Source organism: Quercus lobata, chromosome 8 (assembly GCF_001633185.2).
Source record: "Quercus lobata isolate SW786 chromosome 8, ValleyOak3.0 Primary Assembly, whole genome shotgun sequence".
NCBI classification, from domain to species: Eukaryota; Viridiplantae; Streptophyta; class Magnoliopsida; order Fagales; family Fagaceae; genus Quercus; species Quercus lobata.
In genome coordinates, this window is record NC_044911.1 from 20,691,934 (window position 1) to 20,715,748 (window position 23,815).

General features: G+C 36.9%; 5 protein-coding genes across 5 annotated transcripts; 3 read left to right on the forward strand and 2 right to left on the reverse strand.

The window, feature by feature from the left end:
* The first annotated feature begins 598 nt into the window (after positions 1 to 598).
* Positions 599 to 2,079, forward strand: LOC115956576. The gene is made up of 2 exons (XM_031074907.1): positions 599 to 1,703; positions 1,811 to 2,079. Exons 1-2 carry the CDS (start codon positions 599 to 601, stop codon positions 2,077 to 2,079), a joined length of 1,374 nt encoding a protein of 457 aa, XP_030930767.1.
* Positions 2,080 to 3,569: 1,490 nt separating this feature from the next.
* Positions 3,570 to 4,221, reverse strand: LOC115956577. Its single transcript, XM_031074908.1, has 2 exons — positions 4,163 to 4,221; positions 3,570 to 4,082 (listed from the first exon to the last, which is right to left on the reverse strand). The coding sequence occupies exons 1-2, from the start codon at positions 4,208 to 4,210 to the stop codon at positions 3,570 to 3,572; spliced, it is 561 nt and encodes a 186-aa protein (XP_030930768.1). The 5' UTR covers positions 4,211 to 4,221.
* Position 4,222: 1 nt separating this feature from the next.
* Positions 4,223 to 6,428, reverse strand: LOC115956578. The gene is made up of 4 exons (XM_031074909.1): positions 4,968 to 6,428; positions 4,709 to 4,879; positions 4,300 to 4,636; positions 4,223 to 4,247 (listed from the first exon to the last, which is right to left on the reverse strand). Exons 1-4 carry the CDS (start codon positions 5,758 to 5,760, stop codon positions 4,223 to 4,225), a joined length of 1,326 nt encoding a protein of 441 aa, XP_030930769.1. The 5' UTR covers positions 5,761 to 6,428.
* Positions 6,429 to 11,877: 5,449 nt separating this feature from the next.
* Positions 11,878 to 14,169, forward strand: LOC115955341 (F-box/FBD/LRR-repeat protein At3g52680-like). Its single transcript, XM_031073443.1, has 4 exons — positions 11,878 to 12,304; positions 12,402 to 13,409; positions 13,585 to 13,728; positions 13,808 to 14,169. Exons 2-4 carry the CDS (start codon positions 12,417 to 12,419, stop codon positions 14,075 to 14,077), a joined length of 1,407 nt encoding a protein of 468 aa, XP_030929303.1. The 5' UTR covers positions 11,878 to 12,304; positions 12,402 to 12,416; the 3' UTR covers positions 14,078 to 14,169.
* A 746-nt stretch (positions 14,170 to 14,915) lies between these two features.
* On the forward strand, positions 14,916 to 19,398 carry LOC115956579 (FBD-associated F-box protein At1g66310-like). Its single transcript, XM_031074910.1, has 5 exons — positions 14,916 to 14,958; positions 16,700 to 17,718; positions 17,941 to 18,084; positions 18,167 to 18,431; positions 19,114 to 19,398. Exons 1-4 carry the CDS (start codon positions 14,916 to 14,918, stop codon positions 18,428 to 18,430), a joined length of 1,470 nt encoding a protein of 489 aa, XP_030930770.1. The 3' UTR covers position 18,431; positions 19,114 to 19,398.
* Positions 19,399 to 23,815: the final 4,417 nt, after the last annotated feature.

A 23,815-nucleotide genomic window follows, 5' to 3' on the forward strand; every position in this document is an offset into this window, starting at 1 on the left:
AGGACACAAATTGCTTAGCTTCATGGATGCCTTTTCAGGATACAATCAGATAAGAATGGATGAGGCTGACCAAGAGAAGACATCTTTTGTAACCAGTCAAGGCTTATTCTGCTATAAGGTGATGCCGTTTGGCTTGAAGAATGCAGGGGCAACATATCAGAGGTTGGTCAACCACATGTTTCGTCCACAGATTGGGCGGAATGTAGAAGTCTACGTAGATGACATGCTGGTGAAAAGTCAAGACGAAGGAAGACATCTAGACGACCTGCAGGAGACATTCGAGACATTAAGGCAGTATCACATGAAGCTAAATCCTAGCAAATGTGCCTTTGGAGTATCATCAGGGAAATTCCTTGGCTTTATGGTATCCCACAGGGGAATTGAAGCGAATCCAGATAAAATTCAAGCAATATTGGACATGAAGCCACCGCAAAATACCAAGGAAATCCAATCCCTCACTGGACGAGTCGCTGCGCTTAACAGGTTTGTCTCTAAAGCTACTGATAAATGTTTGCCATTTTTTAAGGTTCTCAAAAAAGCATTCGAATGGACCGACGAGTGTCAGAGAGCTTTTGAAGATTTGAAAGTATACCTTACCATGGCACCGCTGCTGAGTCCATCAGTGGAAGGAGAGGAACTATATTTGTACCTAGCAGTAACCCCGCACGCCGTGAGCTCGGCATTGATAAGAGAGGAGGATAAAGTGCAAAGACCTGTGTACTATACAAGCAAGGCATTGAAAGGAGCGGAAGGACGGTATCCGCAAATGGAGAAGTTGGCCTTCGCACTAATCACAGCATCACGGAAGCTGAGGCATTATTTCCAAGCACATGTCATTAATGTTATGACAGATCATCCTCTTAAAAAGGCAATGAATAGGCCGGAAGCTGCAGGACGATTAATCCAGTGGGCTGTGGAGCTAAGTGAGTTCGATATCAGGTATCTACCAAGGCATGCCATTAAAGCTCAAGCCCTAGCAGATTTTATTGCGGAGTTTACCCCAAGTCATAACGAAACAGAGGACAGTAAGAGATGGATCGTTCATGTGGATGGTTCGTCCACACGGCATGCAGGAGGAATTGGTGTGGTCCTGCAGTCCCCAGAGGGAGATAAACTGAAACATAAAGTCCGTCTACAGTACCAAGCGACAAACAATGAAGTCGAATATGAAGCCCTCCTCAAAGGGCTAGAATTGGCAAAGTCCGTGGAAGCAAAGTCCATATGTGTCATGGGGGATTCCCAACTGATCATGGGGCAAGTGAATGGGACGTATGAGGCGAAGGAAGAACGAATGAAGAAGTATCTTGGTAGGGTGATGCGCCTTGTGAAAAGGTTTGAAAAAGCTGACTTCGTTCAAATCCCAAGGGAGGAGAACGTGGAAGCTGATACTATAGCTAAGGAGGCCTCAGCAGACGAATCATTAGAGAAGTCAGACGAAGTTCAATATGTGCCAAGTATAGATGCCCAGGAAGTACAGCAGGTTGATAACAAAGAAAATTGGATGACTCCCATTATATCCTATTTGAAAGACGGACAACTACCAGAAGAAAAGGACGAGGCCAGAAAGGTGAGGGTGAGGTCAGCTAGATACGTCCTTATGAATGGAGTTCTATACAAGAGAGGTTTCTCTCAACCTTACCTTAGATGTTTAGCTCCGGACGAAGCAAACTACGTGCTGAGAGAAGTTCATGAAGGGGCATGTGGCAATCATTCGGGAGCAAGATCACTTGTCCACAAGGTCGTCCGTGCAGGGTACTACTGGCCGAACATGCAAGCTGATGCTAAAGCATACGTTAAGGTCTGCGACCAGTGCCAGCGATTCAGCAACGTCCCCAGGCAACCATCGGAATACCTCACCCCAATGGTGGCACCGTGGCCCTTCGCACAATGGGGACTGGACATTTTGGGTCCCTTCCCTTTGGGAGTAAGGCAGATGAAGTTTCTAGTGGTGGGCATCGATTACTTCACCAAATGGGTGGAGGCAGAACCGTTGGCAAATATCACGCAACAGAATGTGAAAAACTTCGTGTGGAAGAACATCGTATGCAGATTTGGAGTGCCGAAGGTATTGGTGTCTGATAACGGACGACAATTCGACAATGCACTCTTCAAGGACTTCTGCTCACATTTTGGAATTCAGAACCATTACTCCTCGCCTGCACACCCCCAAGCCAACGGCCAGGCTGAAGTTGCAAACCGATCCTTGTTGAAAATCATCAAGACTCGGCTTGAGGGGACAAAGGGAGTGTGGCCAGATGAATTACCAGGAGTTTTATGGGCGTATAGGACCACAGTGAGGACACCTACAGGAGAGACTCCTTTCAAACTAGCCTATGGAAGTGATGCAGTCATACCTGCAGAAGTACATATGGCTAATCATAGGGTGATGATGTATCAAGACAAGGATAATGAAGATCAGCTTCGTCTGAACCTCGATTTAATAGACGAGGTAAGGACAAATGCAGAACACCGGGCAGCAAAGTATAAGAATCTCATGGCTATGCAGTACGACGCGGTGGTGAAGCCTAGGCGTTTCAACATTGGAGATCTCGTCCTGAGAAAGGTCTCTTTGTCGACCAAGAACCCGGCACATGGGAAATTGGGCCCAAACTGGGAAGGACCCTATAAAGTTATCAACTGTAAAAGGCAAGGATCCTACTACCTGGAGGCCCTGGACGGGAGAAAGCTGGAACATCCTTGGAATGTGGAGCACCTGAGGAGGTACTACCAGTAAGAGTGAACCTATGGACGAGACTGGGTCTTATAAGTCTAATTACCCTACTACTACGTATGATGCTGTTTGTGTTTGATACTATTATATTTGGTGTTGCTTATGTGTGGAGTTTGAAACTATGATCTTATTACTTATTATAGTTGTGTTATGGTTATGGACGAAGTCATGAAGTATGTATTTATTAAATAAAAAGGCATCAGTGTGCATATGCCTTGTCTGTAAACAATATTTATGTTATGTGCTAAATGTTGTGTGAAATTTCTCCATGATATTATCGTCCAAGTCAATCCTCAAGAGGGTTGAAAGATCCAAGACGAACAAAATCTCTGGACGCAGAGATGTAACGTCTAAATTTTCTAAGGAAAAAACCACATCCACACCGTCCAACTCATGGACGAGACGGAGCCAACTGAAACAATCCAAAATCTGGACGAGAGAAAAAGTTGGCAAAATAAGTAAGATGGTAAGTAAAATTAGTTTGCAAGTCCTAAGACGAATCAAGCTAATTAAAAATACTACCTACTAAGACGAGTTAGACTACATGAAAAATATGTAATCTCGATATGGACGAGCTAAAGTTGGAGTTAAAATAGCTTGGCAACATTCGTCCATGAAAATGAAATCACTCGTCCATGCAAAGATAATAAAAATTCATTCAAAGGGTAGACTTCCTACGTCCAAAAAACCCTGATTAGTTTGGAAAGCAGAAACTACTTAAAAACCCGTCCTAAAACCATGGACGAGTATAATGTATTCTTGTTACATAAAGGAAGGTCCAAAAACAAAGGACCAAATAAAAAAAAAGAGAAAAACCACTAAGGTTAAAAGTCTCGTCCTAAGAAGGGGGAGCATTCACAACTGGTGCGTCCTGAGGCTGGGTACTAGCATCGTCTTCCACGTTGACGTCATCAGAGCCAGTCTGGAGAAGAGAGCTTGTGGCAGCAGCAAGGTTAAGCTTGATTGCATTAAAATCAACTTCAGGGAAGTTCTCAATAGCGTCCATTCTGAAATCTTCAAAACCAGCTGCATAATTGCGATCCAAAGTGTCTGTATATTCTTTGGACGACTTGAACTCAGCCACAGCGTCCTCTTTTGCCTTGGAGAGACGAGCATTCAATTCATCATTCATCTTCTGCAAATGATCAATGCGCGTATCCTTCTCCACTGCATCCGTCCTTAGCTCCTCAATCAGCTTGTTACGTTCCTTGACCTCGTCCTTAGCTTTTTCAGCAACCCCAGCCCATTTTTTACACTCAGCATTCACCTGCTGAATCCTCGTCTCCAACAAGACTCTCGTCTTGTCCAGCTCTGTTGCCTGTCTAGACGCTGCTATAAACTTGGACATGGCCTATGAATAGACAAAGCAACATAGAGTGATTAAATGAGGAAAAGTGGCTACCCAAATAAGGATGAGAGATACTGACATACCTTGAAGAGGTCATGGACGCCTGAATGTTCAAATTCCTTTAAACCCATGTTGTAGCACGTTTATATCTTCGTCCTTGACAGCCATCTGGAAACGTTTCCAAGCCAGGTCTTCGTTCTCAATAATGTTCGTGGAATGCTGGGACGAGCCAGGCGTGGTAGACTTGGCCAAAGGAGTTCTGGGTGGAGTCTTGGACGGCGTGGACTCCACTGGAGTGGACGAGTCCACATCAACTATCTGGACGGCAGGCTGGGACTGGGGAGGTTTGGACTTGACCACCTTGGACGAGCCTGACTTGACCCTTTTGTCCCTACGACTGGGGAGCCCTTCCAAGTCAATATTTTTTGGCAAGAACTTCCTTTTGTCCCCAGCCGTTGGACGAGTCTGACCCTCAGGACGATCTTGGGCTTGACCCTCAGGACGTTTCCCCTCTCCTGCAATCTCCTTCCCTCTATTCTCTTTCATTGTTGACATTCCTAAGACGAGATGAACGAGTTAGGAAGGTACACAAAAAAGAAAAAGAAAAGGAGGTTTAGCTAAGAACTTACTTTTTCGCACAGTAACTTCGTGGGCGATAGCTTCGTCTGAAGGCTCAGGACCTAAACCCCACTTGGCTAAGCGTCTTAGCGTGACAAGAGAACGAAAGCTCCTGTCTGTATGTAGACGAGCTCTATGGACGCGGTCACGATGGAATTTACTCAGGGACGGACGTTTGGCAGCTACAACACAATGAACAAACAAAGGTTAGAAATTGTAAATATATCAAATAGAAGTAAGAATAAAAATAAACAAGGGGAAGGGACGTACCTTCTGGACGAAGGTTCCCTAGTTCCCCAGTGTAAGGGGGAAAGGGATCCCTGCCAACGTCCACAGGGTTCCCTGCCCAGAAGCCTGAAACGAAAATGAACTCCGTCTTCCATTTCCTATCAGACGAAGCTAGGGACTTGATCAACCTACAATCATTCCCTCTAGCAGTAAACTGATAAAAACCTTCAGATTGACTTATGGCAGAAGGTTTATAACAATAAAGGAACTCGTCCACTGTAAGAGGACGGTCCCCACCAAAAACTTCCCTCCACAAAATTTGCATGGAGATAATTAGTCTCCATGCGTTAGGATTGAATTGACAAACACCTAAACCTAACTTAACTAATAACTCTCTATCGAAGGCATTTAAAGGAAACCTAAGGCCACCTAAAAAGTAAGATTCATAGACGCCTATACCAAAACGGGGCTCACAACACCACTCTCCACGGACGGGCAGCCTAGGGTTAAACTCGTCTGGGATTTGATACCAGGATTTAAGGCTATTTAACCTCTGTTCGTCCGTCTTAGAATGGACGCCTACAGCGCAGCTGAAGACGGTTTCTACCTCGTCCGTAGGATTGGACGGAGAACCAGCTTGAGAGCCAGAAGCTCTCCTAAGCTGTTCTTGGACGACCTCAATAGGGAGCCCAGGGGCCCCAGAAGAGTAGTTCTCGTCCGTGCTTCCTCCACTCTCATCACTAGCACTGCTAGAGTTAGACCTCTCACTAGTATCCTCACAGTACTCGTCTATGGCCTTATTAAGGCTATCAGTAGACGAGGAGGCAGCGGACATCTCTAACAAGAAACTTAAAACCTAAAGACGAGGAGAAGAAGAGTACCTGGCTCTAGACGGAAGAAGACTCTAGACGCAGAGAAACTCCTAGACGAGGCTCTAGACGACGGATGTCAAGGAAGAAAATCTCTGGAATGAAAAGGGTTAAGGGAGGCATTCCACTATTTATAGGATGCTGACCTAGGTAATCGAAACGACCCAGCCAATACGAAAGCGACACGTGGCATCTACCTCGGAAATATAAATCGACGAAATTAGCCACCAATAAAAAAATGACACGTGGTGCGAATAATTAATAACCAATTACCAGTCCAAAGACGTTCAACCATTTGGACGACTCACATGGACGAGGGGGCAACTGATGGTGTCATAAATAAATCCCCAAGTCCATAACTCGTCCATATGTCTCGTCCAACAAAAGAAGCTACAATAGGCGATGAAAATTACAAGCGTACTGGCGAACCTCGTCCATACATGGACGAGCAATACCTCGTGAGATCTATTTATCAGTTATGAACGTCAAGCCTTCCAAGATGATCTCGTTATCTTCCACTGAAGATGGACGAGATCATCCTTGAGGTGTCGTCCATCCTGACTATGGATGGACGAGTTCATCAGCGTCCGACCTAGGTAACTTCCACAGCGGTTATGGAAGTTACTCCTAATTCGCCGGACTCCTCGACATTGGGAACGGTTCCTAAACAGATAAACCGTTCCACACACACACACTATATAAGGCTTCTTCGATGAAAGGTAAGGGGGGTCAGACACTTTTACTTTTGAGAGAACATTTCTTCGTTACAGAGAGTTCAAAGTAACTAACTTGATCATCGGAGGATTTTTGGCCGGTCCCCCACCGGTCCCCTCTGATTCTGTGTCCTTTGTATTACAGGAAATAGCCTAAAGATCAACGTTCGAGTCCTATCAACCCACTGATAAAGGGAGAATCATCAATTTCTTATCAATTCTTCTTCACTAGCCTATAACCAATTCAGTGATATCACTTTGGCATAACAGGTCAGTGATTTGGCAACATGCATCTTTCGACATAACACCTCTATTACTAGTCATGTATCCGAGACTTTTGTTTGCCTTTGTAATATGTGCAACTGAAGTAAACATAGGGGTGAAATGCAGTATAAGATGCTCTTGGTGTGGATGAAATCATTAAGTAAGATCTTAAAAGCAGAGGTCTGAGCTTTCCTCATTACCTTTTTTATTTATTTATTTATTTATTTTTATTAAATAGTTGTAAGCCCTTTGCTTCTTGATTCCTTGGGGGAAAAAGTTTCTGGTGATCCATGTTTAGATTATCAATTCATGTTTATAGATAATATTTAGATTAAGTAAGATCTTTAAAGCTTCTTGATTCCTGAAGGAAGCTTATAGACCTATTTGACACTTGGACAAATGATCACACAAATATTTATACAAATTAATTATCATATTTTTGTTGGTAAGGAAAGCATACGAATCATAAACTAATTACAAATTAAAAGAATTCTAGTTTAGTTCTTCTTGATTAACGTTAGTTTGTAGATTCATTAGTACATATGGTATTTAATACTATAAGGGTCAATTTTTGGGTTAATTAAACACCTATATTTTAATTTGTTTGGATTTTAATTAGGAAGCTTATGGACCGAAAAAGTTACGAGTGGCTCTAATATGAAATGTGTCTACTATTATGTTATGCTTAGATAGTTGATCCATAAGTTGCTGAATCTCTTGCTTTCAAGTGGGCAATGTTTGTAGCTCAGTAAATACACCTTACTCAAGTGATTTTTGAAGCGTTCTCATATGTGATTTCTGGTTTGGATTGATTTTTGGTTTGATTTTCCTTTGTTTTTGGTTGATTTTGTGATTGGAATATCATGGATTGTGATGAATTGTGGTGGTGGTGATTGGGTGATGGTTGGGCAATGTTGGGTGTATGTGTAGCAAACTTGGGACAAACATAGACAAAGATGAGAGAGAGAAAGCGAAAATTATTTAAAAATCGTATACAAAGTTACAGTAACCATGTATATTTACACGACTATTGTAGCATCTTTGTATATTTACAAAGGTTTAGAAAGACTATTGCTGGTGTTTTTTGTGTCATGTTATGTAAATTTTTGCATTTTTTGCATTTTACGTTGATGCTCTTAGGGGTGGCAAAAACAACCGAAACCTATTTGCCCACCCAAACTCACCCAATTATTAATTGGGTTAAATAGGTATTAAGTATTAACCCAATTAGACCCAGTTATTATCCAAGTATTATTTCTACAAATCACTCAACTTTAGAATGGAAATGAATGGAAAGGATGGAACCGCAGTGCTAGCGGTGGCTCCAGTCGCTTGCATTTTTAAATTAATATTGATAGGCCAAGAATGTATTGACCTCTTAGGTAAATTAACCAATTAATTAGCTAAGTGAATTAATTAAGTCAATTAACATGCAATATGCGTGGTAGCACAAACAAATTACCAAATAACTAAATGTAGTAGAAAATAAATTTGACATAGGTGATTTGTTTACAAATGGGGAAAACCACCGAAACAAAATCTCACTAGGTGAATTTAAGGTCACCACTCCCGAGAATCCATTATTATTAAAACAAGCGGTTAAAAGTAAAGGAATTTCAGTACCTTATACTAACTTACAATTGAACCCTTATCCCAATACACAATTGGACTTGTAATGTAGTGACAATCTCTCATTTCAATGCACGGCTTCAAGAACGTGACTAACCAATTGATGCATGGATCCCAATATGTGACTAATACACTAACTTGAAAAAGAAGTTGGCTGCAAAGTTTTTCATTTCATCCACATGGTGAAGATCAAGAAGCTCATTTGTCACAAAACCCTACAGCATACAAATGCAGCAGCTTCTTCAAGAGAAAGATGAACTAAGGCATATTGTTTCTAGTCACAATATGCATGTAACAACAAGTACAACAACCTTTGCATCTAGTGAGACGGCCTTTAAAATAATCCTTATATATGTCTAGGGTTGTGAGAAAAAAAAAAAAACCTAAACACATAGCTTGTATATGCATGAAAAACAGATCTGGAAATCTAAATTTCGTAATTCTCGATAGATAGGGTATCTGTCGAGCAGCTGTCGAGCATCGGGCTAAAATTGCCTTTTAAACCTTGATAGATACAATCTGTTGAGCTATTTGCTGAGCTTTAAAATACAACACTTCTTCACTTGTTTCTTGAACAGATTTGCATGACTTTAACTCTTGACTTGAACAACATGTTTCTTGAAGACTTAAACCATCCTAGATCTATTCAATCACAAGTAAAGTACGTTTTATTAAAGGATTAGCCATTTCTATATGACATATGTTCTTAACATGTTCAACATATGTCCTAACAAATATGTACACTAGTATAGTTAAGGTTTTCCTCTTTCTCCATCCCTTGTGTCTTGTGTTTATATTATCTGGAAAAAAGAAAAAAAAAAGGTATAGTTAAGGTTTGTAATATACAGCATGTGAACATGGCATAAATATGATATAAAATTAGCAGATTAAGGTCGAGCCAAAACAAGTTCATGTCAGTTCAAAAAAAAGAAAAGAAAAGAAAAAATCAGATGTAAAACCCATTTCAACCCTTTAGAACCATTTAACTGAGGATCATTTTACTAGTTTACCCTTTGAAACATTATTTAGTGGTGTGATTTAATAATAATAAATAAATATTTATTTACATTTACAATTTATAATGTTACAAAATTTATTATGAGATATTATAACTATTAATTTAAAATAATTGGTACACAAATTTTGTTGCCATTATATTGTGATTAAATTGATGTTATAACTTACATGTTTTTTATGCGTATAAAATAAGGGAGTTTTACTACTTAAGAGAGGTGCACCATGCATCTAGCGGCCAAGTATGGAGCGGGTATTTTTTTATTATATAGACTTCAATTTTGTGGGTGAAGGGTGTTCTTGTAGTGGAGTCTTTGCTTTATGAAATAGTGCAAATATATTTAACTTATAGTGCATGTAGCTGAATTGTTGTCATGCTAGTGAACCTGTTGCATGGTTAAGATGTACCTTTGATATTTTTTTGACGGTGGTGTGAAATGCCATAAAGAGAACGAGTGTGGCATCTTAGTCAAACCATGTACTTTGGTGATATCTATTTTATTATTCTTATTGTCAAAAATTTATTGCACATTATATATAATTATTTATTTAAGTGTTTAAAATAATAAGTGATCAAGTTCATATAATTTTTTGTGAGTTTATTATATGATTGTGAATTTTAAATTATTTTATTATTTTTAAACCACGCAGCCAACTATTTGAAGGTGATTTTCAAAAATAAATAAATAAATAACGAAATAGCATACTCAAAACCAATTTTGATTAAATTGAAATTTCACCACAGCCAACTCTATACAATCCCTCACAAGTCTTGAAACACTTGGATAAGTGTAAAGGGTAAAGCCCAAAAATTAAATCAAACCAAAAAAATGCAAAAACTTGCACATAGAGAAGAGATTAGATGCAAAACTAAATAAATTTTGTAGTTAAACTTTTTTCTTATCTAATTAGATTAGATGTATTTTTTATATTTTATGAAATTAACTTTCTGAATGACCTTATTACGTAGAGAAGAGATTATACATATATATAAAATAAAAAGGGTAAATTCCATAAACCACCCCTGACTTGAGGTTTGTGATAGTACCAACTAAGTCCAAAATATTTTAAAACCTACCAATTTCATCCTAAAAGGCAATTTTGTCCCTAAACTTTAAAAAAAAAAAAAAAAAAAAAAAGCGCTATTACTTTTTTTATTTTCTCTTCTTCCTCTCTCTTCTATCTCTTTTCTCTCCCCCTTTCTTCTCTAAGTTCTCCATCTTAGAACTCTCTCTCTAATGGAACCTTAGCCATGGCGAAGCCCATGACTTGGTCACTAGCATCAACAACACCACTAATAGAAATCTCTTTCAAAACAATAGATACCCAAACAAAAAAAATAAAAAAATAAATAAATCCAGGCCAAACAACACACATAAATCCCTTTGAAAATTCCCAATGAAATCTCCTAAAAATCCCAATAGAAATCCTAGAAAAATCAAGCAAAAATCCAAGCCAAACAACACATAAATCCCTTTGTAAATTCACAATGAAATCTCCAAAAAATCCCAACAAAACCCACCCAAAAAACCAGCAAAAATCTCAGCCAAACAATACAGAAAACGAACACAACACCAACTGTCAACCTCATTAAAGAAACCAGAAAAAACACATCATATCACAAGATCAGCTTTATCGTCTCTTGAAGAGATAGGACCGAAATCTAGAATCCAAATGTCGTGTCGCGATCCACAACACTGCAGTAAAGAGGATGAAAGAGTCCGTTGAAGGCAAGATCTAGATCGAAGCACCACCACCACAACCGTGTGGGTTCTGATTTGAGAGAGAAGGGGCGAGAGTCCATTGACGGTGTTGATGGGGTCAATCTTGCAGTGGGAATCGGGAAGACCTTGCGTGGTGGTGGTGTTGATGCTAGTGACCAAGTCATGGGCTTCGTCGTGGCTAAGGTTCCGTTAGAGAGAGTTCTGAGATGAAGTACTCATAGAAGAAAGGGGGAGAGGAAAGTAAAACAGAAGAAAAAGGAAGAAGAGAAAGTAAAAAAAAGTAACGACGTTCTTTTTTGTTTTTGTTTTTGTTTTTTTTGTTTTTTAGTTCAGGGACAAAATTGTCTTTTAGGACGAAATTAGTAGGTTTTAAAATATTTCGAACATAATTGATATTATCATAAACCTCAAGGTGGTTTATGGAATTTAACCAATAAAAAAAAATAAAAATTAGCTAGAAGAAAGTCGGAAAGTAGAGAGTAAAACGAACTCTGAACATCGTGTTTGAGATTACTCTCATCTCATCATTTGTGTTTTGAAACCTCTCCTTTCTTAAAAGTTAAAATGCAAAACCCACCTCTCAATTTTGACAAAGTTTTTTGAAAATAACCATAAAGGCCAAACTATTTTGTTAGTTAACATAGTTTTGAAACTATTTGGGTATATAACCACTCGAGGCCAAAAGACTTAATTTTGAAATTATAAATTGAGGAGAATAAACTCGATTTCACTCGAGTCAGGCGGACTTGAGTTCTGTCATCTAGAAAGACTCGATTTAATTTTGCTTCAACAACTGATCAACTTTCTTTTTCTTCCTTTCCGTTTTTTTTTTTTTTCTTTTGCCAGATGCCATCTCCACTTCCAAGCCCCAAAAACCCATGAACAAAACCAAATACAAAACCCAAAACAAATCAAACCCACTCTCCACTCTCCACTCCCCACTCCCCACTCCAACATGTTTTTCTCCTCCACTAGAGCGGTGGCGAGAAACCACACCCACATTGAGTCCGATCCGATTTCTGTCGCCTGAATCTTTCATCGCCTAGGTTGCTTTGTTATTGCTTCTCTGGTTTGCTGGGTTTTGCATCGTTGCTTCTTTCTTCTTCGATGTTGATCTCTGCGTTTTGATCTCTGAGAAGCCAACAAAAGCGACGATCTTACATGAGGTAATTCTCTCTCTCTCTGTAAATGAATTCCAATTTTGTACTTATAAAGACTTCAAATCAATTTGAATTCCATATAATTCTCTTTCACTCCAAACAGAATTGAGACTTTTTGATGGCCGAATCGAAGACAAAATCCCAGAAACTGTCTCCCAAAAAAGACACCTGGGTCGATAGGATCAGCGATCTACCAGAATCTCTTATTTGCCACATCCTTTCATTTCTTCCAATCCAAGAGGTAGTTGCCACAAGCATTTTGTCGAGCAGATGGCAACACCTTTGGACTCTCTTCTCGAGACTCGACCTCGACAGTAAAACAATCGGCGATTCATTGTCATGCGGCCAAGGTCAGTGCAAACCCTTCAGCTTTGGACACATTGTGTCCACACTTTTGACTCTACACAGAGCACCTTACCTACGAACTCTTCGCCTCAAATGCTTCTTGTGTCGTAAATGTTCTCGTCTTGATAAATGGATTGGCAATGTCGTTGAGCGTAATTTGGAAGAACTTGATCTCCAGATTTATGGTGATTATTTGTTTTGGAAATTGCCTCAGAGCATTTTCTCTTGCAAGACGTTAGTAGTTTTGAATTTAAATGGCGCAATTGTGCTTGATCCTCCCCCATCATTTCAATTCCCAAGCCTAAAGATACTCCGTCTTGTACAAATTGTTTATAGACCTGACTCTGTTTTTAGGCTCCTCTCTGGCTGCCCGGTTCTCGAAGATTTGTCATTTCAAAGACAAGCTTTGAAGGCTGTGTTCAAACATAAAATATGTGCTTCTACTTTGAAACGTTTAAGTATAACTTTTGGCCAACATGACTTCGATGGATCTGATTTCGGTTCTCTTGATTACAAACTGGAGATAAATGCCCCAGCTCTGGAGTACTTTAAGTTTGAAGGTCATCTGCGTGACATCGTTTTCCTTCACAAACTAGACAGCTTAGTTCAGGCTGATGTTTATATTAGTAGTTTTGAGGCTCATACATTTGGGGTAGGTTGGGAAGATGATAGACATCGCAATGAATGTTGTGCAGATAGGGTATTCAACTTTCTTGCCGCACTCTATAACGTCAAACTCCTGTCATTTTCCTCTAGTAGATTAAAGGTGAGGTCCTTTTATTAGAATGTTTTATTCTTGTTCAAGTTGCACTTACTCCTTCAACAATTTTAGAAATGGCAAGACAATAGCTGGTTAAAGTCTCACTCCATTCTCTATTGAATTTAAATACAGTTACTAGCACAAGCTTTGACTTTGTTGTGATTATACTCTTGTCATGCAGTGTCTCAGCTATGGTTCTGCTTGCCTTTCCCAGTTCCAAAATTTGGTCCAATTGGACTTCAAAGTGTATGCTTGGACATGGCACATGCTACAAGCCTTGCTCCAAAATGCTCCTAATCTAGAAGTTCTTTTTGTTACTCATAAGGTTAGTTTAATTAATGTGTTGTACTAGTTGATCTTCCCTAAAATTAACACTTATGATTTGTTGTGTCTTTTGTCATCAGAGTCGTGGTTACCTTAAACACAATGTATGCTGGAAGGAGCCACCAGATGATCCTAATAATTTGACATCTTGCCTTACTAGTTTCTGTTATAAAGGATTTGGTTTCGAACATGTACTGGAATTTGTAAAATATATTCTAAAGGAGGCAAGAGTGTTGAAGAAAGCAACAATTCATGTTCGTGGTCATGATAGAAAGTTAAAGGAAAGCATTGTCAAGAAAATATCTAGGTTCCCAAGGTGCTCAATGACATGTCTTCTTACAGTCAATTGAGGTATATTTGTTTAACTGCTACTCAGCAACTGATTGGATGTATGTTCGAAGTATTTTCAGTTATAAGTATAACAGACACTTCTTGTGGTATAGTTACATTACTCTTTTATGGTTTTTAATGATTTTTACACTTCTTGCGCCATTACTTTTTTTATTTTCTCTTCTTCCTCTCTCTTCTGTCTCTTTCCTCTCCCCCTTTCTTCTCTAAGTTCTCCATCTTAGAACTCTCTCTCTAATGGAACCTTAGCCATGGCGAAGCCCATGACTTGGTCACCGGCATCAACAACACCACCAATAGAAATCTGTTTCAAAACCAATAGAAACCACCCCCCCCCCCCCAAAAAAAAAAAAAACAGCAAAAATCCAAGCCAAATAACACACATAAATCCCTTTGAAAATTCTCAATGAAATCTCCTAAAAATCCCAACAGAAATCCCAGGAAAATCAAGCAAAAATCCAAGCCAAACAACACATAAATCCCTTTGTAAATTCACAATGAAATCTCCAAAAAATCCCAACAAAACCCACCAAAAAAACCAACAAAAATCTCAGCCAAACAATACAGAAAACCAACACAACCCCAACTATCAACCTCATTAAAGAAACCAGAAAAAACACACCATATCACAAGATTAGCTTTATCGTCTCTTGAAGAGATAGGACCCAAACCTGGAATCCAAATGTCGTGTCGCAATCCACAACACCGCCGTAAAGAGGATGAGAGAGTCTGTTGAAGGCAAGATCTAGATCGAAGCACCAACATCACCACCGTGTGGGTTCTGATTTGAGAGAGAAGGGGCGAGAGTCGGTTGACGGTGCTGATGGGGTCAATCTTGTAATGGGAATCGGGAAGACCTTGCGTGGTGGTGTTGTTGATGCCAGTGACTAAGTCATGGGCTTCATCATGGCTAAGGTTCCGTTAGAGAGAGTTCTGAGATGGAGAACTCATAGAAGAAAGGGGGAGAGGAAAGAGACAGAAGAAAAAGGAAGAAGAGAAAGTAAAAAAAAGTAACGGCGTATTTTTTTATTTTTATTTTTTAAGTTCAGGGACAAAATTGTCTTTTAGGATGAAATTGGTAGGTTTTAAAATATTTTGAACTTAATTGGTATTATCACAAACCTCAGGGTGGTTTGTGGAATTTATCCAATAAAAAAAAATTTAGCTAGAAGAAAGTCGGAAAGCAGAGAGTAAAACGAACTTCGAACATTGTGTTTGAGATTACTCTCATCTCATCATTTGTGTTTTGAAACCTTACCTCTATTTAAAGTTAAAACGCAAAACCCACCTCCCAATTTTGCGGGATTTTTTTTTTGAAAATAACCATAAAAGCCAAACTATTTTGTTAGTTAGCATAGTTTTGAAACTATTGGGGTATCTAACAACTTGAGACCAAAAGACTCGATTTTGGAGTTATAAATTGAGGACAATAAACTCGATTTCAACATCATGATGTAGCCGATGTGGAAATTTGTCGACGTAGACATAGAACTCGAGTCACAAGGACTCGAGTTCTGTCATCTAGAAATTGAGTCCTACAGACTTGATTTAGTTTTGCTTCAAGAATTGATCGGCTTTCTTGTTCTTCCTTTCCTTTTTTTACTTTCTCTAGATGCTATCCCACTCTCCACTTCCTAGCCCCAAAAACCAATGAACAAAACCAAATACAAAACCCAAAACAAATCAAACCCACTGTCCACTCTCCACTCCAATATGTTTTTCTCCTCCACTGGAGCGGCGGCGAGAAACCACACACTCATTAAGTTCGATCCAATTTCCGTCGCCTTAAGCTTTCGCCGCTTGGGTTTGGTCAGAATCGGTGCCTAGGTTGCTTCGTTATTACTTCTTTGGTTTGCTGGGTTTTGCATCGTTGCTTCTTTCTTCTTCGATGTTGATCTCTGCGTTTTGATCTCTGGTTGTTGATCTCTGCGTTTTGCTGGTATGCTTTGTCGTTATTAGTAGGTGGTATTTCATAATTGCTGGGTACTGAAATTAAAATACCGGTATCTGTTAATGGAGTAGAGAGTGGAAAGTGGGTTTGATTTGTTTTGGGTTTTGTATTTGGTTTTGTTCATGGGTTTTTGGGGCTTGGAAGAACAAGAACATTCGTCTGGTTCTTGAAGGAAAACGAAGCAAAACTAAATCAAGTCCAACAGACTTGATTTCTATTTGACAGAACTCGAGTTTGTTTGACTCAAGTTCGGTGCCTACGTGGACTAAGTGTCCACCTCAGCTGAAACATGATGTTGAAATCGAGTTTATTGTCCTCGATTTATAATTCCAAAATCGAGTTTTTTGATCTCGAGTTATTAGATACTCAAATAGTTTCAAAACTATGCTAACTAACAAAATAGTTTGGATTTTATGGTTATTTTTTTTTTTAAAAAAAATCCAATTTTGCGGCCTTGTACCTTTATTTCTCTCTTGACATGAGTTTAATTTTAACTTCTAAAAGGTTCCATTCAGTTCGTATTTCTTAGGGCTTCCTGAGCACATTACAAAGCCAAGCCTGAGAGGCCAACAAAAGCGGCGATCTTACATGAGGTAATTCTCTCTCTCTCTCTCTCTGTAAATAAACTTCAAATCAATTTGAATTCCATATAATTCTCTTTCACCCCAAACAGAATTGAGACTCTTTGATGGCCGAATCGAAGAAAAATCCCAGAAACGGTCTCCCAAAAAAGACACATGGGTCGATAGGATCAGCGATCTACCAGAATCTCTTATTTGCCACATCCTTTCATTTCTTCGAATCCAAGAGGTAGTAGCGACAAGCATTTTGTCAAGCAGATGGCAACACCTTTGGACTCTCTTCTCGAGACTCGACCTCGACAGTAAAACAATCGGCGATTCATTGTCATGCGGCCAAGGTCAGTGCAAACCCTTCAGCTTTGGACACATTGTGTCCACACTTTTGACTCTACACAGAGCACCTTACCTACGAACTCTTCGCCTCAAATTCTTCTTGTGTCGTAAATGTTCTCGTCTTGATAAATGGATTGGCAATGTCGTTGAGCGTAATTTGGAAGAACTTGATCTCCAGATTTATGGTGATTATTTGTTTTGGAAATTGCCTCAGAGCATTTTCTCTTGCAAGACGTTAGTAGTTTTGAATTTATATGGCGCAATTGTGCTTGATCCTCCTCCATCATTTCAATTCCCAATCCTAAAGATACTCCGTCTTGTACACATTGTTTATAGACCTGACTCTGTTTTTAGGCTCCTCTCTGGCTGCCCGGTTCTCGAAGATTTGTCATTTCAAAGACAAGCTTTGAAGGCTGTGTTCAAACATAAAATATGTGCTTCTACTTTGAAACGTTTAAGTATAACTTTTGGCCAACATGACTTCGATGGATCTGCTTTTGGTTCTCTTGATTACAAACTGGAGATAAACGCCCCAGCTCTGGAGTGCTTTAAGTTTGAAGGCAATCTGCGTGACATCGTTTTCCTTCACAAACTAGACAGCTTAGTTCAGGCTGATGTTTATATTAGTAGTTTTGAGGCTCCTAGATTTGGGATAGATTGGCATTGGGATTGGGAAGATGATAGACATCGTGATAAATGTTGTGCAGATAGGGTATTCAACTTTCTTGCCGCACTCTATAACGTCAAACTCCTGTCATTTTCCTCTAGTAGCTTACAGGTGAGGTCCTTTTATTAGAATGTTTTATTCTTGTTCAAATTGCACTTACTCCTTCAACAATTGTGGGATGGAAAAAGTGAGGTTGTAAATTAAAGTTTTAATAGCAATATTAGAAATGGTAGGACAATAGCTGGTTAAAGTCTCACTCCATTCTCTATTGAATTTAAATACAGTTACTAGCACAAGCTTTGACTTTGTTGTGATTGTACTCTTGTCATGCAGTGTCTCAGCTATGGTTCTGCTTGCCTTTCCCAGTTCCAAAATTTGGTCCAATTGGACTTCAAAGTTAATGCTTGGACATGGCACATGCTACAAGCCTTGCTCCAAAATGCTCCTAATCTAGAAGTTCTTTTTGTTACTCATAAGGTTAGTTTAATTAATGTGATGTACTTTTAGTTGATCTTCCCTAAAATTAACACTTATGATTTGTTGTGTCTTTTGTCATCAGAGTCGTGGTTACCTTAAACACAATGTATGCTGGAAGGAGCCATCAGATGATCCTAATAATTTGACATCTTGCCTTACTAGTTTCTGGTATAAAGGATTTGGTTTCAAACATGAACTGGAATTTGTAAAATATATTCTAAAGGAGGCAAGAGTGTTGAAGAAAGCAACAATTCATGTTCGTGATGGAAAGTTAAAGGGAAGCATTGTCAAGAAAATATCTAGGTTCCCAAGGTGCTCAATGACATGTCTTCTTACAGTCAATTGAGGTATATTTGTTTAACTGCTACTTAGCAACTGATTGGATGTATGTTCGAACTATTTTCAGTTATGAGTATAACAGACACTTCTTGTGGTATAGTAACATTACTCTTTTATGGTTTTTAATGATTTTTTGTTGTGAAATCAATTGCTTTGGATCAAGATCTACTTGTATGCATTAATGTTTCTTCTCAATCATGGTGTTTGAATAAATGTCTCTACATGTTATCAGTTTCTCTTTTTGATAGCAACTCATCAACCTAGAGTGATCTGAGTCAAAATTTTTATTTAAATTTAAAATTATAATAACATTTCAGTCTTCAAACAATTTGTGAAAATAACATAGATCTTGAAATTGCACATTCAGATCATGATTTTAGGTTGAAATTGTGGGTTGAAGATATGAATTTAAGCTTAGTTGGCAATTTACAGGTCGTAGGTGGTGTCCATGTCTGTAAAATGAACTTGGATGTTGAACCATCTTTCTGTTGATGTATATAAGTCATAATATCTTAAATGTAACAGGTAGTGTCTGTCTACAATTTACGTGGTACCTCCATTGCTTGTCTTGACTGTGTGCTAGGTTCTTTGTTCCTTTTTTTTGTGAGAAACACTTTGTTCCTAAATTTGTAATGTATATTAGGCACATATGCAACTATTGAAGTGCCTTATGACTTATTACTCTCACAGGGCTTAGCTATGGTAAGATTCACTTCTTGGTGTAGATGAGATGATAAAGGAGAATCTCAAAGGTACATCTCTCTTTTTCTTTTTTTTGGTATATAAAGTGTATCTTCTTTTGTGCTCATGCGTTATTGTTACTTGTATTTATTAAATAGTTGCAACTCCTTTGTTTATTAATCAACTTCTGGATTCTTGGTGGAAATTTGTTGGTGAGCCATGTTTAATTTATGAATTCATCTTTACAAATGGTATTTAGTAGTCACGAGGACCCATTTTTGGGCTGTTTAAATATCTTATGAAGCAAAATGTGTTGTCTACTATGATATGCATGGATAATTTAGGTGATTCAAATACCGTTGACATTTATGTTCCTATATGAAATCATGAAAGAGTACTTAGTTATTATGTTGAATTGGTATGAGCTTCTATGGTATGCAACCAATTGCTTTGGATCTACTTTTTACGTGGTAGCAGGGTTTGGAAGCTGTTATTGAGAAGGGTATCTAATAAGAGAATTATGTATTGTGTGATAATTTTCATCGAAAGAAACATGAAAATCCAGCAGCATTTCATGATGGGATGAAACAAGTATGCCACATTATAGAATATAGTATATATAAAATGCTATTTTACTCAAAATCCACTACAATTAACAAAACTCAATAAATTGTTTCTCAACAAGTAGTGTAAATTGTGAAAATTATATCTCAAATACACAAACATAAACCAAATGGAAGTGATGGATTAGCAAATAACATAATAATATGAAATCTCCACATTAATGGATTTGAACATAAACCTATGGAAACTTATATAAAAAAACATAAACCAAATGTAAGTGATTGATCAGCAAATAACATAACAATATGAAATCTCCACATTGATGGATATGAGCTTGATTGCTAGCAGGGCCAGGAAGCTGTTCTTTAGGGTATCCCATGAAAGAATTGTGTACTGTATAAAATATTTCATAAAAATAAATATGTAAATCAAGCAGCATTAGATGATGGGATGAAACAGGTATGCTACATTATAATATATCTAAGATGCTATTGTCATAAATCACAGTGTTGCATTTTCATGGCCATGAAATGATACAGTAGGAAATTACCTTTAGGAGGCAAAGGAACCTTCGGAGGTGCAGAATTCTTTGTACTTCGCTTTTGTATCTTTGACTGTATTCTTTTGTTATGGTCATTGAAAACATTTGGATTCTCCAACTCCAACCTATCCCACACTGAAGTAACCAAAAAAAAAAAAAAAAGATACATGTTGACAAAGAAAGAATAAAATAATCTATATGAGTCTAATAAGTTCATAAGATATAATTGGTTACAAAACCAAACGCATAATGACTTGATTTCCTGCAGGTTCCAAAATTGAATGCTTTCCTTTTCATTTTAATATGTTTCAAGCTTGTAAGTTATCTAAACTAATGACATTTTGTAATTTTCTACACGTGAAGGGCAGTCATATATATCCAGGCTTGTAAATAAGCTAAACTAGGCAGAGTATTAAAAGTGTAGGGTTTTTCATTTAATTTTCATTCAAACATGAGTCAACTTCAAGCTCATCAACAAACCAAATAATTTGTTCAAGTTTGGTTAATGTCAAATAAGTCAAAGCTTATTTATGAGCTATTTGATTAACTTATTCTTTTCTCATATATAGTAAGCACTACAACTAATTTTTTATTTTATTTATTTTATTTTTTATTTTATCTTTTTGCAAATTTATGCCAATAATTAATAACTAAATTATTGTTGAAATTATATTACTTAAGTTGATCAATTAGAATTTTTTATTTTATGAACTTATAAAATTTTGACTCACTTACCTTGAATAGTAGAAACAATATATGTAATTTTTACTAACAATTTTTCTAAAAAATGAACTATATATTATCTTATGAATTTGTTTACAAATTTAAACAATCCAATATCAAGTCTATATTTATTTAGGTATATTCACACATTCACGCACACATGTTTAAATCAAACCTCTTATACTTTGATTTAAGCTTGGCTTGTGCACTAAATTAACAAGCATGAACAAGTTTTTCTCAATGTTAAGCTCAGCTTATTCATTATATGTTATAGTTGAAGTATTAAGACTTGATCATGCAATTAATAGAAATTCTCACACCAATATATGTTACAAGCAACCAGTTTTGTAAAGAATAAAAATAAAAATTTGATCAAGAAATGATTAGATACAAACACCTAAAAAGGTGACAAGATGCATACCCAAACCTACAGCTTGAGGGTGTACTTTTGCATGAGTTGAGATGTACTCTACTGCATCATCTTTACTCATATCCAATAGCAATGAGTATTCTATCGCAATCACGAGCTGAGAGCCATTTCACAAAATTAGCACATTTGAGATATCTAAGAATGCACAACGAGAGAGAGAGAGAGAGAGAGCTATGAACATTTACATGATCGATTTGTGCGTCTGTAAAAAATCGTTTGGGTCTACTTGAAGTAAAGGTTGAATCTGAGTTTGCAACTGGATTCCTTTTGCGCTTTCCTAGTGGTACATTTTCTCCTTCCATGTATATAACATGTTCAAAATGCTAGCAAAATAAAATCACTCTAAATTAAATAGGTGAAAAAGCATAGTCAATTAATGATATTGTTGGTCTTTCCCTCGTGAAAAGAAAGGTTAGAACCCCTTCTCCCACATGTTTCAAGCAAATAAATAAATCACTTTTTGATTTCGGCATGGAGCCAAGTGTAGCAACATGGAGCCACTCATGCATTGTGTTGGTGGAAGCTAAAACACTACATTGTTGGAATAAATTACTATTTTTCTCTTAATTAAATTAAATAACGCTAAGCAATATTGAAATTTAAAAAGGCACTATACTTCTATTAAGAAATCACCCAAGAAACAAGAAAATAACAAATCAAATTTTACGTGAAAAACAGGAAAAAATCATGAGAAAAATTAATCCATTCTATTATAATAAAACATTTACTATGATCCTATGTTTATGCTTAAAATTTGAGTTCACAATAAATTTTTTTTAAAATATAATCTATCTATAATTTATATAAATATGAAAATATACGGTACAATTTTCCACATCATTATGTCAATATATTTTTTAATTAAATTTTATTTTATAATTAAATCCTCTATTAAAATCTGCACATCATATTTTCTTTAAATTATAGCCTATGTAGTTTTATTTACAAACACAATTATTAACCTAATGTCATAATATATAATTCCATAAACAAATATAATTATAATTACCGAATTTCATATTAAAGAGAGAGAGAGAGATCATCATTTTTAACAGTATAAACCAAAATAATGCTATTCTAACAGCCTTCCTTCTCAAAAAAAAAAAAAAAAAAAAAAAAAATGCAAAACCATCATTGACCCATTGTCAGAAAGGGCTCCTACAAGATTACAGAAACATATCATATTAAATTATGTAGAACGACCACCCAGTCCCACGTTGGAATTTCCCAGAAACATTGAATATCAGGATTCCTAAAATTATGTTTCTCCAAAAAAAAAAAAAAAAAGAAAAGGTAAATAAATAAAAGGATTTCTAAAATTATCACGAACATATGACAGTGAAAGAAAGAAAGTATAACCCTTAAAATTTATTGTCCTAGAATTTTATGATACATATTTAATTTCTAAATTATTTCTTGAATAATATATGTGTTGATAAGATTTGTGAAACCTAATATATTGAAGGAGGATTCTCAAACTATTTCAAGAAGTTTGTAAACAAAAAGCACAGAAAAATAAAAAAGCATCTCTACTGAGTGAACAAATTGGGCAATATGCTAAGTTGAACCATAAGAAGAAGAAGTTGAAATAAATAAAACAGCTACAAAGATTCTTACTTGCGAGTCTCTAAAGAATTTGGAGGCCGAAATCTGTAAGAAACTCTATTATGAATGATGAATGAGACTAGTGATAACTGATAACTGATAACCTATGTATACAAAGTAAAGTCGGCCCGGCTTGTATTGCCAACCCCAAGTCGGACACCCTTCTTTTTTTTTTTTTTCTGCTAATCAAGTCGGTCACTGTAAAGACCATATACAATTCTATTTGGAAAACCCTAATAGCCGACTTTACCATATATATATATATATATATAACAAAAATTAAGTATACTACCTTATGTACTGTTCTTTAAGTTTTTCTCTTAAGATCATGTGACTACTTAATTAAAAAAAATATTTTCATCCCATAAGGAAAAATTCATGTGGTAGATTTTTTTTTTTTTGAGGAATCATGTGGTAGAATCTTAAGAGAAGAACTTAAGAAATAATAATATAACACCTAAATATTGTACTTAAGTTTTGTCCATATATATATATTCACGTGGTGATGAGATTAGTGTATAAATATATTAAAAGGGGAAAACAAACTTAAACCTTTTTTCTTTTTCTTTTTCTTGGCTTGTGAAAAATTATAAATTAAAAAAAAAAAAAAAACTCAAAAGCTATATGTGATAATTGCAGATTAGAATATAAAGAATAATTATAAAAAGAGAGACAAAATAGACTTGCAAAATTATCTGATCTCCTTAAATCTACTTTTTAAATTTTATCATAAATTAAAAAAAAAAAATCATAAATCTACCATAACAAATCCTCAAATTAATCTACTTTTTCTTGTTATTATTGATTATTTCATGTTTTGCCCATTTATAAATCATTTGATTGAAATT